Source organism: Haemaphysalis longicornis, unplaced genomic scaffold (assembly GCF_048455015.1).
Source record: "Haemaphysalis longicornis isolate Haplotype H1 unplaced genomic scaffold, Haemaphysalis longicornis Haplotype H1 scaffold_1, whole genome shotgun sequence".
In the NCBI taxonomy this organism is placed as follows: domain Eukaryota; kingdom Metazoa; phylum Arthropoda; class Arachnida; order Ixodida; family Ixodidae; genus Haemaphysalis; species Haemaphysalis longicornis.
Window position 1 is genome coordinate 357307783 of NW_027526203.1, and position 21068 is coordinate 357328850.

The 21068-nt window shown below is 48.3% G+C and overlaps 1 protein-coding gene across 2 annotated transcripts in view; it reads right to left on the reverse strand.

Annotated features, from left to right (window-relative positions):
- Efa6 (Exchange factor for Arf 6) overlaps positions 1 to 21068 on the reverse strand; it is a gene marked incomplete in the record, with an annotated part of 221222 nt that overhangs the window by 66470 nt on the left and 133684 nt on the right. For both annotated transcript variants that reach the window (XM_077686123.1, XM_077686124.1), the window contains 1 exon segment: positions 20832 to 20898. In XM_077686123.1, coding sequence (XP_077542249.1) covers positions 20832 to 20898 — 67 coding nt within the window.

The window sequence follows — 21068 nt, forward strand, 5'->3', positions numbered from 1 at the left end:
CTGTACGCGAGTCGGCACAGTTGGCATGATTCCGAACGTCAGCAAACGACATGTTTTTCCTGTTTGCGTAGGTCCCTGTCAATAAATCTGCAACCGACATGCCTCTGCACGTAGCATAAGTGCCCGCATGTAACTGTACTTTGCTGCTTAGGGCGGAGCGCAAATGTCTTCGTTATTCTATGGTATACACTTTTGCCCCGGTGTCACGGAACATCGCTCATGCACAAGGGCTCCCGACTCTTCTGTGGACGTATTTCTTCAGGTCTAGTACGAACCGGGAACCGATGTTTACTGTATTGTTCAATGATTAATTGGTGTTGGTTATATAGGTTCCGAAGGGCGTCTTCAGAAAGCGAATAAAATGTACCATATTATGGGCATAAATATGAACTGCTATGGACTCATATGGAGTTTAATATTTTTATTTAAACGGGCCACGCAGAGAAAATGCAAGTTTGGTTCATTCGAAATATTGTCTCGCTAGAATAACACTAACACCACTTTGACGCAAACTTCACTCAAATAAGCTATGTAATTAGGAAAACCGAATAGGCATGCGACACACCTACTTTTCCCTCACTAGACTTGTGAAGTATTATGGGCAGTTTACTGCGATTCGCTGCGGGCGGCAAAATCCAACGCAAATTAAACAAGGGTTATAAGCTTGCAGAACCAGATATTTGCGCTTAAATTTAATGCATGTTATTTTCATAGCAGTAAGGAATGGTTTGGTAAACAATGGAAGTCACGAACGCACACGTAAACATAGAAGCAGAAGTGCGTACTGCGCGCATTATGCCGGTTATAGCTGCACAGCCGTCCGGCGCGTTCAGCTTACACTGGCCAACTGGCATAAGCGACATTGTCGCCTGTGAGTATGTTTGCCCAGCATACCCAACGTTTCACGAAACGAGTAGCCCTGTACTACTAGTGTGTTCCGGTTGTGACTCACTACCGGAACACATTATCCAGGCACAAATCCGGTCAAAAACAAAACGAGGGTGGACAGCGGTCCCGAGCGGTATGGTGCCGCCATCTAGGAGGACTGACCGCTAACAAGGCGTTCCGCCGTTCGCTACAGCCCTAGTCCGCATACTTGCGTTGGCTTCAGTACTTGTCTTGGATACGTCATCGCAGACGTAACGAAACACAATTTTCAACGGAAGAAACAGAATTATGGCTTAAATTGTTTAATTTCACAGTGAACAAAGCATCGCTTGGTGCCCGACAAGCGCTGGGGGCACTATAAAACACCAGATATTTCGAATTAAACAAGCTTGTATCTTGTCTGCATGGCTCCTTTAATAATATTAGCCCTAATTGTTTAATCTGGTCCTGCTTAAAGCCAGTAAATCGTTCGACCGCCATCCATGAGTCCAAGGTTTGTGGGGATATTAATGGGACTGCTCCCATCACGCGGGATCCCCTTTCCCAGAAAGGTGAGCCAACATCACCTAGGTGGTGTTAGAGAATCCGCTAGAGGGAAAGTCGGAAAAGTTGGAAAGAAAACCAGCAAAAAACAAACAAACTGAGACGCCAACACGAAGACAACATACATAAACAACAACATAAGCAACATACGTTGGACGAACACGCATAGTAATGTTGCGCTCTGTAATTTGCTAGGTATTTACATTTACATTGCCACGTATTTACAAATTATTTATTCAATAAGCTGATTTCCATGCATCTTGTTCTAGTGACCTACATGCACTGGCACAGACCGTAAACAACCACACTCGCTTTACTGCCACCAGAGTTTTTTTTTTCTTTCTTCTTTCGCCTAAAAGCGTCATTCTGAATATGCATGTTGATAAAGTTGGAGGTACCGTGTATAGGCGAAAATTAGTCTACAAAACGCAGAACGTGCCCCTCTTCATGGATACAGCCATTTGAAACAACGAGCCCAACGACTGGTATGTGCATTTGATGATGAAAATTGACGAGAAGTGTGAAATAATAAGTGCCTGGATTAGACTAGCTTGATGTCGAAGAGTAAACTCCGTCATCAACCTCGTCGATCATTTAAGGCTGAGAAAGAGAATGAGGACCGGTCCAACAATGGGAGCGAAGCGAGGTGCGACGACGTAGCAGGCCCAAGCCAAGACAAGAACACCAGCCAGGTGTGCGACGAGGAGTCCGGAGACGACAGCGAAGCTGGAAGTGACAGCCATTCGGCGAAGATGCTTTCACTTTAAGGCGGAGTTCTCATAACGCACTGTTTTTTTTTAAACGTTACTGTAGGGCTACGCCTTCGTACTCTGCTACAGCTTGCGTCATTTCATTTGGCAACAAGTCGTCCCGTACTCCCCGCGCCTTTCTGGAAGCCATAAGCACACGTACAGTGCGCAAAATCAAAATCAGGGTCAAAAAAAAAAAAAAAATCAAGCAAGGATAGAAGGGCGGCGGTCGCCGGTTTTCTTATCTCGGCAGAGTTGGACACCCCGCCCTTTTTACTTGTAGTACATAAACTGAAGACTAGAATTCGGGACAACGTACAACAAAGTCGCAGTCCTCCTGGATCGCCCGGACGAGAAATGGGCTCTGCTGCTCGAACGGAGTTCGCTGTGCCGCGCATTCTTATCACTTCTATTCCCGAAGAAAAGTTGAAGAGCCAAGGAAGAGGAACAATACACTGGAGCCATTAACGGCCGCCGTTATCGCGTTCTTCTTTCCTTGCTCTGGAGACGCCCTTTACGCGGAAGGGAGTATAGGAAAGATGCCGGCGCTCCTCTTCCCGTAATGCGGCGCAGAGTGCTGCCGGGCGCTTTCCGCGACTTTTGGAGGGGCTAGCACACACAGCCCGCGAGCGGCAGTAGTCGCTCCGACGACGGAACACCGTGGGTGCCCACACGAGAGAGCCCGAGCCCACGCGTCGCTCCTGCTATTTCGAGCGGGACGAACGTCTGCGTAAACGCAATTTGCGTTCCGAGTTATCTCCGCCGTCGCTTCCCCCTGCCTCGGCCCGAGTGACAACATAATCGATATCCCAATATGAGCACGATCGCAGCTCTTCTATATTTTTCCACACGACAAAACAGGTAAAAAATTGTAAAAAAAAAAGTACACACCGAAAGGTGTAAGAATACCCCCCCCCCCCCCCAAAAAAAAAAAAAAGAGAAGAGAACGCGCTGAAATGCGTCCCAGAAACTCAAGCGAGGTAAGGAGTTCTGGTAAAAAAATCGTACGCGCGCTTTCGTTTTTATTTCGGTTCAACATGAACAGGGAGTAATACGAAAAAGAAAGCAGCGTTTACCACCGCTTCATAAGCCGAGCCACGTTTGCGAGTTTACATTAATGTGATGCAAGCGGTAGAAAACAAACAAATTATTATTATTATTATTATTATTATTATTATTATTTATTCGGAAGGGGAGACTCAAGGTCTAGTCAGGGATGGGGAAGGCGGTAAAGAAGGTGAGAGCGTCTACATTCTCTTGTGTATCCCCGTGGTACAAGCGAAAGTCCACAGGGACATAACAGTCTCATAAAAAGAGAATCAGCAAACATCACGCGAACGAAAAGCAAAAAAAGCCGAAAAACCGAAAAAAAAAAAAGCCGAAATCGCTACACTCTAGCTTATCCACGAGCTTTTCACGCAAGCACACATGCACGCGCACACACGCGCACACGCATCATTCAAAAGTACTGGTGTTGAGCTAGTAACGTTTTCGTGCCGATCGAATCGGATACAAATATTAAAAAAAGCTCCTTAGAATATCGGATCAAAGATCGAATATTTCGTTCGTTATATTACATTATTTTTCAGAACAGGGAATGTCGTTTTAAGGACGGTGTTCTCGGGAAGCCGTACAAGCGAGAAAAAAAAAAAAAAAAAAAAACGCGCATATCTGCGGATCCAGGTATCAGTGACACTGGCATGATTCATTCTGCGCTGCCGAGTTTGCGGGCTACAGCACATTTAGTAACGGGCTACACAGCGACTCCACATAGCGCATTTCGATCCATCGAAGTCCACAGGACGTTCCAGTATTCAGCAAAAAGGAAAAAAAGGAACATATTCGAAGATGCAGAATATAAAATTATCTAAACGAATATGAATCGAAAAACGAGAAACAGTCGATTCGCATGTGAAGTTTCTACCCGATTCAGAAATCCCGATAACAGATAGATGGAACAAGGCCTTCGTCGATAGTAAAAGTAAGCGCCAAAAAGCTTTCGGCTCGATTTTCGTTCGCGGCGCAGTGGAAGCGGCCGTGGCTCCTGCTCTGGCGAACTGGGTTCGAACCCCACACGAACTCAAACGTATTTGTATTTATTTATTTTGTCTTTACAGCGGCGGCCACTTCGGTACCATTCGTTTGACGCCGCCGACGGCGACGGCCACTTTTCGCGCTTGATGAGGCATCTAAGGCTCTCGCCTTAAGTGAATGCGTGACAATACTTTATTGATCAAAAGATAAGCGCGGCAACTGCCCAGTTGAATGACGCCTTCAGTAACGAGGTGTTCGTCACCCTGCGCTGCGAGCTAATATCCCACTGGTGGTACAAGAAGCTTCACTCCCCTGGTAACGCTCGGAGAAGTAGTCACGAGGGCCAAGGGAAAACTGCGCGGGCTGCGCGTGGCACCAGTCACTTTCGTCAGACAGCGATTTTAGTTAAGACCACCGGCAGCCCGACGCAGTTGCCGCTACGCCGTGAACACAAATACAGTGAACTCCCGTGAAGACGAACTGGAAGGGACCATGCTGTTTTGTTCGTCTTATCAGAAGCCCTCCCAAAAAATGAATCGGTAACACGCCCAAGTGCATGCAAATATCTTGCTCAAAGACGGTGAATGAAGTAGACTTACAATGGTGGAAAAAGACAACAAAAAAAAGTCATTTATTTGAGTGCCTAACTTGATAGAAGACTGCGTTGAAGTGCTCTTGCGTGGTTTTATCCAGTACAAGCGGCGACGGAGAGCGTATACCCGCTACTTCGAGCGACAACGCAGCAGAGACGGAGAGGGAACTCCTAGCTTTCTCGGCGGTGACGCGGTGGGACTCGCGACGCGAACATGCTCCCGCGGAGAAACGGCATTGGTCAGCAGAGCTGCTACGTTTGCGAACAGGAAGTCTCCGTCATCGCGTTTTTTTTTTAACTTTTTTTATCCTCCTAGCTTTGCGCCTCTCTCCTCCAGAGTAGAGCGGCCACAAAAATCGCCCTCTTTTTTTTTTCTTATCTGCTTTGCCGCTGGCTCCGCGGGTTGAAGGGTGGGAGAAGTGGTAGCTTTATCCGCGTGTCATTTCTTCTCGCCCTTTCCGTTCTTCCGTGGCGCGAATTCGCTTCGTGCTGTGGATTTCCTTTAATTTTCTTTCCCTCTGGTCGCGTGAATGGCCCGCCGCACCCCGCCAAGACTGCAATGTTCGCTACCCAGAATCGCCAGCAGTGATGGGCAGCCCGAAAGTTGTTCGTCTTAAGCGAAGAGTACGGGCAAGGCTGTTTTTTTTTTTTTTTTTTTTTGCGTTGGGTCTATGGAAAACCAAGCCAATGCTCCCACGTTGTTCGGCATAAGAGAGAATTCGTTTCAACGGTAGTTCACTTTACTTGTAACAACCCACCGAGGGCCATCCCATTTTGAGCTATGTGTGGTGTGCGACAGAATGCGGTTGGGTGATGTGGAGGGAGCCAATCAAACGCTTCGCACTCCTCTCCGGTGTCGTTATTAAGGCATTCGCTTACAGACATCCATCTAGAATGCCGACTGGCATGGAGGCTTTCAGCTGCACCAGAGTCCGTCAATGCTTTTCTGGTCGTGAAACTTCGCCGTCACGCTATGGGAGAGCTTCGTACGCTGCTCAGGGAGGCCGCGCCGCGGCGCTGGCGTTGATCGGGGGGCAGCCGGCGAAGCGGTCGGAGGGGAGTACGGCGCGTAGCAGACGCTCCTTGCGGTGTTAGCAGGGCTCGTGGGGACTTCTAAAAAATCAAGCACAGATAGCAGTCGGCAGTTTTGAGCGTGCGTTCTGCCGCATACGGCTTCCCTGCAAGGGCTGCAATCCTGACGGCTTCGTTTTGTAGCCACAATTGAAGGCACAACTACCAACATTCCGTTTCTATCCGGAAAAGTGCCGCCAACACGTACGCAAGTTCTGCCGCGTACGGCTGAACGCGCGCTGCAGCGGCGGCGGCCCGATGCCCTCCGTAGGATACCTAGAACAGACCGCTGTACGGGGTGGAGACACCCTTTGAACGATCCCTTGCCGCCCCTATTGGGTCGATGTGCTCAACGCGCTGTTCTTTTCGTTTCCCACAAGACGCAGCAACGCGATACAGATACGATGGTTCAAACTTCGCTAGTAAACCGCGTTGTGGAGATACTTACGGTGCGGTTTTGTTACAATGACTTACTGCGGCGGCGAGCGAGCGAACCAAAATGGCGGCGCAACGCATACGTGTCTCCACTCTGTACGGCGGACGCGCGTCAATGTAGGTGCTCTAGCCCTCCGATCTGCGGCGGCGCCTCTCGCGGGAGCCTTTGTCCTCAAACAAAACTCGGCCGGGAGTTTCATGACCAGAAAAGCATTGACGGACTCTGGCTATAGGCTAGCTGTCAGTAATCTCGGTCATTTTTTTAGGCTGTGATTTGTTGGTTCTTTTGTTGCCAAACCTGACGAAGAAAGATAATCAGTCAACGCCCAGTAATCGAAAGGCCCATTTTTTGCATACCGACGTATGCAGCCTCTTTTATCCCTCGCTTAGCTACGCTGTATCACTAAAACAATGACAATATGTAAAAGAAAATCACTGGCTACGCGCGCGATTCATCCAGCGTCTTTGCGGAGCCTAAAGTACTTACGCCTACTCTGTTAGCAAGTTTACTTAAGCTCCAAGAAGTAAGGTTTTTAATTACAAAATTTCGGCAAATTTTGGTCACTGTTTTATAATACCGCGAGAAAGGCCAGGACGCGTATCGTCTGGAACAGGACGTATTGGTTGGTACTAACAACCACAGGAACGCCACTCGGTATTTCCGAGCTTCTCTTCGTGGTGGTTCGAGAGCTGATCAGCTCCGACAGCATTCTGTTCTTGATATGCGAGGGCCACTTTGGCATTTGCAGCCATGATTTTCAGAGCAATTAATGTGTATGCGCGGCTGGGGTTAATGCGAGCCACGGCTTCGTTTCGGTGCACTCTCAAGCATCTGGCACGCCGCGGCCGTCTGCAACAGCAATGGAAAATGTCCTTTCCAGCACCTGGAACAAAGCGCGGTAAGGGTCTCGACGGTCCCTGTTTCAAATGCTGATTCTGAGCGCGTTTTTTTTTTTTTTTAGGGGCGAAGCTCCTAAAGCCATGGGTCTGTCCATCCCTTGTGTCTCGTGGTACGTGACCGCCGCATGCTTTCGGAGATGTCGCAAAGTGGGCCGCGTTGCACGCGCAAGAACCGGCTGCAACCGGCAGCGCAAACTCGGCACCGGGAGCGCGAGCTTGTCTGTGTTCGCCAACGGAGGCGCGAGCGCACGTGCACTACGAGGGGGAGATCACGCAAGAGATCACGCCACGAACGCAGGCAGTCGTTCTCGGAGATCGAACGAGACGCAAGGACCTTTGCTCGTTTCCTCTCGTCTTGTTCGGGCACAAGTTCGCCCTAAATAACAGTTCTTTCTTCAAATACGCACTCAGATGTATCCATGTGAACCCTACCACGATCCGAGGAACGTGTATAGACTTAGTGTTTGCAAACTTCCCATTGCAGCCAGTACAAGAACCTCTCTCGCTTCATTTCACAGATCATAAAGCCGTCGTAATGAAGGGACCTCGCAATCCAGTCATGACAACGACGAAATGAAAAGAACAAACGAAGAAACGAAACAACAAACGAACAAGAACAAAATAAAAGAACAAAATAAAAGTTGATTTGTACAATGTACGCACACAGTCTTACGTCTTTCTTAATGATGTAATGGGCGAACTTTCACGGGAGAGTTACGGTTACCGATGATCTCCCCCTCTCGAGCTTCGCCCCACTTATCATCATTCATTCCGTGGATATGGTGCGATTTTTTTTTTCTCAGGGTAATTCGATAAAAAAAGAGCTGAAGCCGGCATTGCCTACACCAAACAAGTTTGGGCAGCGGCTCCGAGAGGAAACTATAGCGCGTTGTTCAAGAAAATGCGCGTAAATCAATCTTGACATAGCAGCACATATTCTGAACCCATGTGTATGCAAACTGACAGAAATTTACTCATTTTGTAAATTAACATTCACGAAGCACTGCCATCTGGAAGATCAAGTAGGAGGGAACGAATTCTGAGCTCTTTATTCTGCTATACACTGCGTCAAAATTACATTACTTGTGATCGATTGGGTTTTTGGAAATTGGGCGTCAGAATAAATGCGGATCATTAGGATCCTTTCAGTTTGTGTTCCAGCTTCTTTAATTAACTGTCCAGAGGCAATCACGACCGAGTAAGAATATATATATATATATATATATATATATACACACACACATACATACATACATACATACATACATACATACATACATACATACTGCCCCTTAAATCTATAATGACAACCCGACTAAGTCATACATTTCCCAAATTATCCTAACATTGCATTATGGACGCATCACCGAACTTTCGATCGGAAGAATTGAGCCAGACACCACGATTCACGGTACGTAACGTCCCTCAAGCTGACAACTTCTGGACAGCTGTCAAACCGCAAAAAGCTCCCCTTTTGCTTCGACCGGGCCCGACGTCTTTATCTGATCGTCTTTGGCGCTCTGGATTCAGGGCGACAGTATTTGAGCTTCGACCGGTATGGGCGACTTCGACGAAGACATGATAACGCCGTGTACAGAATGCCACCGTAACAAGCGTTTAGCTCGTTTTAACAACACCCTAGACAAAACAAAGAAAATGCAAAGAAGACTGCAACTGTACAGGCATAACGGCAAAAATTGCAGTGAAGCTGAACCCTACTTTGCATTTAGAGGGCGTTAGCTTACACTTCAGTCCTTCCTTTTCTGCACCTTCTTCAAACCCTTGCAATCCTGCACGACTGCACATGACCCGTTTTGAACTCAAGGGCGTCACAGGGCGTATGAAGTGGCATTAGGTATTAGGGCGTATGTGGTAAACTTCCTTTCATTCGCACAGTGAAAATGTTTGATGTCCAAACATGACACGATAAAAGCGAAGCACACTTAGAATTACCAGCTAGATGAGTCAGTCATGCAGTTCCACTTTTTGTTGGCGAAAGTGTGGCTTTCAAAAGATGTGCTTAAACGTACAGAGGAAAGGGTATAGCTTTGAGAACACTTATCCCCCTCCGATCAGGGGCTCTTAAAAATTTCCGAGCAATTGTTGCGCGTTCTACACGCGTGAGAATACGATACTTGAGCGATACTATCCATACAACACCATGAACAAAAGCAGATGTGTGCACGTAACTAGAAATCCCGTTTTCGTCAGGCCGTAACTCGTGTAACACTAAAGCACTTGATGAAGGACGCGCGGAACAAAACTAATTCGAGTCAGCATTCGGACAGCAGTGGTCAAAGGCTGAAGTGCACAATAAATACGCTTTACTGCGGTCAGAGGCAGGTCACAGGGCATTGACAAGATGAGTCCTCAATCGGGAACATTTTCCTTTTAAATTAAAGCGATCCTGCGGTGAAACATGGTTAAGTAGCGCGGTAAAGACGGGACAAAGTATCGAGACCACACAGGACTAGCGCTAGTCTTGTGGTCTCTACCTTTGTCCCGTTTTTACCGCGCTACTTAACCATGTTTCACAGTTCGAACCAACTATAGCCCCCATTTACGCGTTGACCTGCGGTGAAATTCTGGAGACAAAAAATCATTCATTGAAAGAAGAGAGCACGCGGGAGCCGGGACGTAACGACTTTCGCGAGCCTTTCAGCTCAAACGTTTCCCAAAATGCAGTGACGTTACGGTGAATCTGCGATAATTAATGGTAAAAAAAGAAACTCCTTAGCCCAAGTACCCAGACTGGACAAAAACGATACGCACACAACGCATCAAAGGCATGAAACAGATATCATACCATGGTATAGGTGCAGCGGTCAAGGAGGTTTCTAGTGCCTCGGCACTACGACATAATGAATTAATCACTAGGTCCAACAACGAGCCATTGAAAATCAAAAAGCGAATATGAAGACACGATTATACCCCAACCGCTAAGAAAGCAATGGCCCACCAAACGAAACAGCTCCTTCCAGCCCGTCGCTGGAGTGATGTATGTGGCGTGATGGGCGTCGGTTGCTCGCTCATGCACGCAGGCCGATGAGTCCGGTATGCAAATCTTACCCGGAGGCACGCCACCTTCACTCTATATTCAAGCTTCACGCCTCGCCTACAGAGTGCGCATGCACACAGCCCAAACAGAGAAACGTCGGCACGAACGCGTCCATAAATCATCGAAAAAGTCGGTGCAGCGAAAAGTGCACCCACTCGACACAGATCTGTGCTCCGAGAATTTAGTGAACCTGAAGAGGCACGAAGCGCCACGCGAAGGGCGTGGCTGCTACAAGTATCCGCAAGCACTGCGCCACAGTTCGGACAAGCACGAAGCACAAGCCAGCAAACCAAGGGACCGAAACGTTGTCATATCGTTTTTATTCTGTGGTCGGTATCATCGCTTTTCGTTGAACGAACCTTCCATCGAAGCCTTGATTGTATTGTTGCGTCCTAGTAGACGCAGGTGTGGAGAACAGGGTGGCGACGCACCTATTTGTTAGGTGTGGCACTTAATTATAGGAAAGGCCGGGCAGCAAGGGTGTTCGGACGGCGGGTCTCAGCGAAGATGGCCGACTCACTCTGGCACGAGGCACGAGGCACGGGCGCAGGATGCTCGTACATGCCCACGATGGAGTTTGCCGAGGTACCTATGCCGTGGTACCTTTGCCGTGGTACCTTACAGCCGCTGTCGTAACTCGTCGAACGCCCCCTGTTGTTCTTCATTCCAGAGGTACGGGAAATCATCTCGCGTAAGCCGAGTAAGAGGGGCTGCTATGTGGGCGAATTTCCCAATAAATCGCCGGTAATAGGAACATACCCCCAAAAATCGCCTAACGGCGTTCTTGTCGGAGGCCGTAGGGAATTCGGCAACCGCTTCAACCTTGGTAGGATCAGGACGAGAGAGAGAGAGAGAGAGAGAGAGAAAGAGAATCAATCAGGTTGAACGGAGACACAGCGGACCACGTGTCCAAGGAAGAGCAGTTTCTCATACCGGAAATGTCACTTTCCGGGTTTCAGCGTGAGTCTGGCGCATCGTACTGCCTCCAGGACCGACGTGAGCTGCTCGAGGTGTTCTTCGAACGTTGCGGAGAATACGATCACGTCGTCTTGGTACACCAAGGAGGTTTTCCACTTTAGGTCCGACAGCACGGCGTCCATGAGTCTTCGAAAAACGGCTGGGCCAGAGCCCAACCCGAAGGGTAAAACCTTAAATTGGTAGAGCTCACCCGGTGCCAGAAAAGTAGCGGGCATGTCGTAGTCTGTCGAGAGAGTCGTTAATCCAAGGCGACGGTAGACGTCCTTTTTTTGTCACCTTGTTTAGTTTGCGGTAATCAATACGGAAGCACGAAAAGCAATGGAGGCGAAAAGCAAAAACACCCATGTGTGCGAGATTTCGGCGCACGTTAAAGATCCCCAGGTGGTCAAAATTAATCCGTAGCCCTCCACTACGGCGCGCCTCATCGCCTGCGTTGCGTCGGCGCGTTATACCCTACCACCAATCAACACAGAAGCGTGATGTCCAGTCCTTCGTTTTTGACCAGAACGACCGGAGACGCCCAGGGGCTCTGAGGGTATACGACGTCGTCTTCCGGCATCTTCTGTACCTGCATCACGCTCCTAGCGGGCCACATGGTATGGATTACGACGGATGGGCCTCGTCGCTTCGCAACTTATTTTGGTCGTGCTTCGCAACTTAATTTGAATCAAGCTTCGCCCACTTCCTCGATAGTCGACCGTAGCATTGTCCCCCGCTTCTGTTCATACCCTCTGAAGGGCGATCGTGAGCAGGCACCCACCGAAAAATCACTCCTTGTCCCTTGCTATCGTTTCGTCACACACTTTTGAGCAGAAAAAGGAATCGCTTTTGGTAGGATTATTATACTGTACTGAGTGTCCAAAAGTGTGGATTAATTCTAGAAAATTGTCAGGACTGCGTGTCATCACTACCAGCCATCTTTTCACTTTCGGACGGGGGCTGAAACCTGAGGGGTGCAGCAATCTGTTTAAACAAGAATGCAACACCCCCCGCTTCAGCGGGGGTCACGCCTACGCAAACACCAGATGCGTACAATTAGCATCGCAAACTATATCGCAACTGGCGCACCCGTAAACCCACTCAAACAGCCTACGTCTTCTAAAATCTGGTGTCTGCGTTTTGGTGCCATGTTCGCAAAAACGTTCCCGTGCCACGGGCTTTAATCATGGAGAGGCCGTGCACACCATGTCTATGAATTTCACCTCAACGAGCACTTTCAATGAACAACGCTGAATGCACAAAGAAAACAGTCGGCGCGCTCAGATCACAAAGCATGCTAGCCGGTTTTAAACAAATACACGGGAAACTCATTATCGGGCAACAGTTCACCAGAGTGAAAGGTGATATCGAAAGCAGATCCAGAGCGAGAAACACGTCAACCGCGCACAACACGAACGACTGTTTACCGAGGAAGGGCTCCGCATAAGTCATCGCTGCTGGGCCATGTGCGTGTACAGAGGCCGTAACTCGAACCCTACCACCCCCACGTTACGCCAGCGGCTGACAGGCACTATGACAACACACTCGTCACAACGCGACATCGAACAAAGCGACCGCGTTGTGAGCACGCGCGTTGCACCAGGACCTTTGCAGCGACCCATGAAGGAGCGCACGACGGCATGCAGAAACTGCGGCGACGACTCGGAACTTCACACGGTCAGCGTGTCAAGGCCCAGTGACGCGGAGGAGTGCTTGAAGGACGCGGGTGGAAGTGGACTTGAAAATCCATTCTATCAACGCGCACGCTAGCCGCGCGATACATTAGAGGGAAGAGGATCGCGAAGAAATAAGCACGCTTTCTGCATGCAAGAGGTTGCCCCTGGAAGCGCTGACAGTAATACGCTTGCACTGCCCTTGTCCCATGTTAACCGCTGCTAACGACAACCGTGGTTCGACCTTGCCAAACACACTTTGTGCAGTTATTTGGTTTTGCAAATGTACGGTTTTTACGGGAGTGATTTAAACCAGCAACATACCGCAAAGTGAGGAATTTTAATCACGTTATAACCGCCGAACCCACTTGACCATGCTTACGTCGACCTGCAGCCACGCATGCGTTCATATGCACACAATCGCTTCATCTGTTCGCACACAACACATTTTGGTTGTCTTTGGAAAACGCCTATCAACACCCTGTAGTTCCTCAGTACGTTTAAATGCAATGTCGTTATAATGCCGTTGCCACGAATTGATAATATAGCTTCGAACACCAAGGTACACGTAAGAGGGATCAATGTATTCGCTCTTTCCAGCGACGCTAGTGACGCCGCGCGGAATTTGTTCGAAGCCGGGAGATGGTGATCGGCGGACCGGTCGCTCCGGCGGAGGCGGCCGGCGGCATCCGTGCGGGCTCGCAGAAGCGACAGGAAAATTGTAATTCCATATATAGTACTCGACAATGCCGTATAAATAATCGGAAAATATAGACTGAACGAGTGTTCATATTCTCTCAACTTTGTTAAAGCTATATAAGCTGCATGTAAACGAAAGAGTTTGGAGACTCATCGGTGTCTGCTGCGGAGAAAAATGGAAGTCCTTCGGACCCACGCGTGCGTACGTGGAGCCTTAATTATTCTTTACTGAATTACGCCTGCCACATTTAATAGTCATTTGCGGTGAGGACGCTGATTTTGTGAGCCTTTTGTATAAGCTTGTGATCGTCTTTTCCGGTTACTATTTACATTCACTGCCGCAAAATATGTCAACCGATCTTCGCTTATATCTGTGATTAAATTGGCTCAATTCCACTGCTTCCAAACATAAGCAGCGGAGGCTGTCCAATCCGCTTGCTTTTATTTCAATAAAGAAACAACTTAAAACTTTTTGCACGTGAATTAAGGCGAGAAGCAAATGTGGGGATGTGTTTATTGATTAATCCTTGAATATCGAAATAAGTGTGTCTAAGCGAGATGTTTTAGAAACGATACTGTAACTGCGTCTGGTAGTTCAAATGCGAGCTCTTGAATGCATTTGGTAGACCCCGTTTTTGTTTTGGTAATAAGGATCGACGCACTCGAAAATCTTACCGGCAGTCAAATAAACACAACATAATTTCAGCCGTAAATTAGTTTTTAACGTAAATTCGTTAGTACAAGACAGTAGCACACCTGTAAAGTACTGCCTGTAGTTTAACAGTGTACGCTTCAATATCACACGCCAGTGTATGCTACATGCACGCGTAAATACGTGAGCTTACAATTTTTTTTTCATATAATGCTAACACGTTCGTTTGTACACCACTTGGTACGACGTAATGAGAGCCTCTTTTTCGCCGTTTGACTACTCAATGTCGTAACTAGGTTTTACTACACCCAAGCAAAACACCGCAATACGCACATATCGCCCGCGCATGGTGCGCACGGGCTTCTGCTTAGTGTGTACGCACGGAGACGAACTCGCCTAAAGTAAAACGTACACTGATGGACGTACACTGCAATAATGTCCCAAAACTTAGCGTTGCACATTCTGTAGCAGGTTGTTTGCCCAATAAGACGGGGTTGTTCTAAAACCACTTCCGTGCGGCCTGGGCCATGCACAGCGGATTGCCTCGCACACAGCGCTTTCTACACCGCAACAGACACCCTGAAACGAATCGAATGTTGTCTCGCGATCAGCAACGTATGCATGCATTTATTTTTCAAGAAAGTAGTTGTTTCAAGCGGAGCAATGGGCTTTCAGGCCCCTACTGATGCTGGCAAGCATGTTGCTACGGCGGCCCGATCACCGTCTCGTCCGCCATTGCCGTTTTCCGCAGCGCCACCTGTAGGGGCTGGAAAGAGCGGATAGCCTGCGGGTCTCCTTTTTTGCTGAATAGCGTGGATGAACCAGACTTCTTCCACATGGCCAAGTATGAATGAATGAGGCAGACCCATTCGGCAAATCCGGGCGGAGGCGCTGGCGTGCTTCCCCGCTTCCAAGCCAGTGTAGCGCAAATCGGACAAGAAAGACATGGGAGAAGCGCTGAATATCACGTGAAGTAGACATTTGTTCGAAGTTTAAAACATTGAAACAGAATTGTTCGGCAAAAACGCAAGGTGAACATTTTTTTTCCTGAAAAAAAAAAAGAAGTTCCATGACATTGGGGCTGCTAGAGGGATTCACATTTCACCCACCGAGCTTAACATTTGGTTAATCATGTCACAAAAATAGAAATTGCCACGTGCAGCGTATACGCATTTACGGCGGTGATATCCTCTTTTTTTTTTTTTTTTTTCCTGAGGCAGACCGTAAAAATTGTGATCAAGAAATACTATGGGGTCACATACGCACAACATCATGGTCTGAGGAACTAGTTCAAAGCGAGTTTAATGCAACTTTGTCGTTGCGACGGTCGACTTGTGGGGTGGCGTGTTGTCTTGGTGAAGGTTGCGCTTTCCTCCCACAGTCAAAATGCACGCAACCTATGGCGCACACAATACTTTTCGAGTGCAATTCGTCACGCAGACTTTTGTGCATTCTTTCGGTCGAGATGGCTCGCAGTCATTCGGCGGTTAACGCACAACAAAGCCGCTCATTTTTTTTTTTTTTTTCGAGGATGTCCGCAGTCGGAATCTAAGCTCGGCGAACGGCCGTGCTTTACGCTTGGTTAGCGTGCGCCCACGTTTAATTTCGTAAATCCAAAAATAGAAGGCACAACGTGCACCTAACTCGGCTTTGATGAACCCGGCCGTTCACTTCTTGAAAAGAAAAATAATAAGTTTTATCACTGCACAGAACTCATCTCATTCAATTTTCGTGACAAATGCTGACCCACTCGCTTCCCACGCCTGTAAAATGTGACCCACGCTCGATATATGGCCTGAGCTAGATAAAAGCGATAATTGCAGGCCCCGACGCACTCCAGTAGTTGTGGCGTCATTTCACCAAAATTCATCAAATGTATCAAGTGATCTTCGTTCATTAGGGAGGACAAGAAACGCGAAAAACGGAGATCACAGCCGCCGGGATAAGCTGCACCGACACACTGTCGAATCGGGAAGTAGCGCGCACGCGCTGCGGATTCAGTGCACTTGAGATAAGGACCCGCCTATGGGGCAGATTCCTAGGCTGCCAAATACAGCAGCAATGCTTCTTGTTTTAAGTAAAACCTCGTTACAAGATACACTTGGTTAAAAGAGACACTTGGTTAAAAGAGACATTTGAACGAAGGCGGTTTGGTTGGTTTTCCTATGTTCGACATGTTAGAAACATTACATACAAGAGACCTTGGGTACAGGAAACATTTTTTGGTTTCCTTGAGTGTCTCTTGTAACGAGGTTTTACTGTATTTAATTGTGACTTAACACGTCGCGCAACTGAGCGGACTGCGTGTTCCACAAGCCAGTTTGCTTATCGCAAAATAATTGCTCCTCTCATCGTTATACATATTACGCACCGCTAGGCGCTATGGAAAAGCCCCGTGCTTGCATGCTATAGCACGTGGGCTTGCGTGCATTGGGAACACAAGCATATTCCCTGCCGAACGTCATTGGTTTATCTACCTGGATCGGAAAAATAAAGCCTGAACAAACAAAAAATGTTGACAACATGGTACATACTGCGCTGTTCACCTGCGGTATAAAATTTCGTTGCAACTGTCTTTGCCACCATCAGAAAAAAAAAAAAAAAAAAAGCTCCAATCTACGCTGTGAAGGTGGTTGGACTGAAAAGCTGCAAACGACACCCACAACGATTACCCATGCGGCGTCACTAAATTCACACACGTGGCTCTACAAATAGTGAAACTAGACACTCTGCCGGCCAGTACCTGGGATTCGCAGGGGAGGAGTACCGAACGCAGCAGAGTCGGAAAAAGTGTCTTTCGAAAGGTGGGGAGGAAGGCGGCACGCGCGGCTATGGCCAGCGCTGTTATGGCGTCATGTCTCTCACTGTTTCCCCCTCGCTCTTGTTTCGTGTGTCGCTCCAATAAGCGCCCTCCCCCTATCCAGACGCTGAATCCAAACCACCGTCTGTCTCCCTGTCTCCAGTGTGGGCGTAGCTTAGTCGTCAAGACGACGGGCCCTCGCTCCGCTTCTCTATGCGGGCCCAGGTTCGATCCCTGGCAGTGCCAGTAGCGTAGCCTGGGTGTAGCCAGTAGCCAGTAGTAGTCTGGGATGTTTCTTTGCGTAGCCAGTAATAGCCTGACGTGGACACGAAAATTTCCTTGGCTGGTTAGAGGTATACTGCTTCGCAGTAAAAAAGAACCAGTGCCTCGTGTATACGAGCGGCTTGTAACGATCGTCTCGCACCGGCAAGACATTCCGCAAAGAAGGATTGCGGCGATCACGCGCGCTTCCAACAGCTCACAGAAACCTAAAAGCCTTAAAGCTGAAGGTATACGGTTGAAGACCGTCCGATTAGTTCCCGGCCTCGTTCACAACGGAAGACGATTTGCTAACCGCGGCAGCCGAAGTGTATCGCCCATTTTTTACGCCCCAGCAGATCAGAAAAGAGCTCGGACTAACCGTGAACGCCTATAGGATGGTTCGGTATCCCTGCCACGAGGCGGGGCTGAGCTGTAGTACGACCGCGAGAAATACCTTACCTTCAGAGCATCATAAGGCTGCCCGCTTGCAGTTCGCGGACTCGAACAAATACTGGAGTACAGTGGAATGTCGCCAAGTTAACTTCACAGACGAAAGCACATTCCCTACAGGGTGCCACGAGAGACAAAGTGTAACGGCAAGACGATCACCGATAATCCTTTGCAACTAAGTGTTCTTGAAGCCGAAGTAGTTCAATTTTAAACATTGGATATAAATGATACAGCGTTTGCAAAGAGCACGCGAGCGCCAAAAGTGGGGCATGAACCATAGCACGCACGCGCATTCGTGATTGTATTGACCTGAAGACTTGCAGTTATCGCATTAAAAAGAAAAAAGGTATCTAGTAGTCACGGACATACAATTTTAGATTAACTATGAACGAAAGGCTGACAAGTTGGAGAAAAATTTCCCCGAACATTTAAGACTGCTTACGTGCTTCAAATGCAAAAGCCTTACGGCTCCCCCTGGCGATTCTTTCCCGCTACATCGCTTGTGTGTCATGCTGGTTCTATGAAGCTGCCGCAACGCAGATTCGTGGCTCCTCAGTACGGAGGTCTGCGGTCTGGTAGCCAATCGACGCGAAGAAAGGAAAGCGAAGCAAGAGACGCACACACGACGCAGCAGTGAATAATCCTCGGACAAGTGCCGCCACGGGAAGCCCTACTGGTTTCGCATTTTAAAGGGGCCATGGAGAGAAAATACAAGTCTGGTTCATTAAAAATACTGCTTTGTACCGATAACAATACTGATAGCACTCTTATCGCAAATTCCAAACACCCGCCGCAGTGGTGGCTTAGTGGCTAAGGCGTTGCGCTGCTGGGCACGAGGTCACGGGTTCGATTCCCGGCCGCGGCGGCCGCTTTTCTGATGGAGGTGAAAAGCAAAAATGCCCGTGTGTACGAGATTTCGGCGCACGTTAAAGATCCCCAGGTGGTCAAAATTAATCCGGAGCCCTCCATTCCGGCGCGCCTCATCGCCTGAGTTGCGTCGGCGCGTTAAACCCTACAATCAATCAATCAATGAAATTTCAAACAAATAATCGCGATATTAAAGAAAACATATGAAGCAGTGGGCCACTTTCCGGCGATTTTTCAATGACATCACAGAAACGTGCGATTAGGGGCCGCCCACCTACGCACATGACTGCGCGATTGCAGCGGGGTCTCTGGTTCAGTATCATCGTATCGCTTGAATGCTAAAGTGCAGTCAACACGCTGATGACAACGTTCTTAGTGCTCGACCATATAACGTCACTCCTGCCCAAAGTACCGTAGTACGCAAATTTGAAGGTTATGCAGTATTTTTTTGTTTGCAGTTTAAAAAAAAAAACATCTTTCGTGGTTGGAATGGCGCTGAGTAATTTACCAGCGGCTAGTTCTTTCAAATTCAACGAAGTTGCATTTTGCCTTCATGGCCCCTTTAATCAGCGCTCTGAGAACTATAAAGCCAGTCGTGCTCTGAGCAATTCATTTTTTAGCACCTATGATTCCGCTGGCTTCAAACGAACAAGCCTACTCGGTCCGTAAACCTGTGAGGAGCTACCACCACCCGTGGCTACGGCTAAAGCATGCGGACAGACGTACGGTTCACGGGAGGAAGATGCCGTGAACTCGCAGAACAAGTTGTAGCGCCCTGCGCGTCAGACGAACCCTTCCATAAAACTGGGCTAATAGTAACCGCAGAAAAAAAAAAAAAAAGTTAGCTCGCAAAAGACAAAACACAGGAAAGACGGACGGGACTGGCGCTTATGCGCGTGTCAGCGTAAACTCTCGCCAATTCCCTCCTCCCGTGGAAGCCCTGCTACACACCCTTGCCATCCCGAAGCTATCGCGGGCAAATAAAGGAGCCGACCTTAACCAACTGAGAATATCTGGGGTACCGCGAAGGGAAAGTGCTGGAAATTTTGTCCTGCCAATGGAAATTTAGTCATCGGCCGAGGCGTAGACGCCAGATTGAAAAATTACTGCTTATTTCTACCTGAAAAGGAGGCCAGCACACTATCCCGTGTATTTGTTTTTTTTCAATGTTGCCGGAAAACTACTTTCCAGTGCTGCTGCACACAGGTTCTCGAGGGTCTCTAACCATTTCAATGATTTCACAAAACGTACACAATTCCAGTAGACTGCTCCAAGAGTTACACTAGAGAGTCCTGCACAAGGCAAAGCTCGAAAACTGCGCGATAGGTGTGAAACTGACGCCTTCTTGTAGGCGCGCCTACATCACGGATGAGGTCTATTTCAAATGAGGTGTTACAGAAATAAGGCCTACGACGACGTGCATTGGAACGGCCAAAGTGTTCTAACCCGACGAGAGGACGGTCAGCAGCAAAAAATGGGTAACATTTTTTATAACGTGCTGTCAGTTGCTTCCGCTGGCTACGGAAGGCGATGGCAACGGGGAATCGCACGGACGGGCATACATTGGTGCATTATGATTGAAAAATAGAGCGCTTGTCCCGTCGTTCTTCTTTACTGTCGTTGTCCACGTCGCGCTCTATTTTTCAATCTTCTAGTTTACTCTACTTTACTTTCTTTGTTTTTTGTTTTGTTTACCCCAATTTTCAGTACCTTCGACGTACTGAAAAGTGCGTCTTTTCGTGCTTTTTCTTGGCGTCAGGGATGTCATTATAGTTTCAAGTTTGTCAACTCACAGACGCTGTAATATTCTGAAAATTTCCTTTATTTCTGAGCGCTTATTTCCAATTTGTATAGCTTATATTTTCACGCAAATTCACTTTCAGATCTGCGCCGCAAAGCACCATAATAACGTTTTTTTTTTTTTTTTGCACTCGCAATTTTCGAGTAATTGCTGTTCCCGCCTGTGCACAGGGAAGGCGCCACAGCAACATCCCCATCATCCCTGCCTCCTCTGTTTTTTTTTTTTGTTTTTTTTTTGTTTTGGCCATGCTTGCCAAGCAGCCAGCATCAGCAGACAATAGCCGTCTACGCAACGGCTATTTTCTGCCACCATGAATGTAAACCGTGCTGAGCCCCCATTTTAGAGACACCCGGAGACGGCGCCGCCTGGGGAGAAGACAAGGCCAAGCAATGCGCACTCACCTTCTTTGGTGGTGAAGCTGACCACGGGGGTGTCGTTGACCTCCACAATGACGTCGCCGGCTTCGAGCTGCGGACGAGAGAGAGCAGCGATATAACCCACGCACGCCCACCAGAGCAGGAGGCGGCACACGCCAGATGGCACGGAAAAAGGAAAAGAGAAACTCGCAGCCCCTGCAGCGAGCACGAATGACAAGACGGACAAAACCCCTTCTGCCCAGCCACCCCAGTGTATCGCCC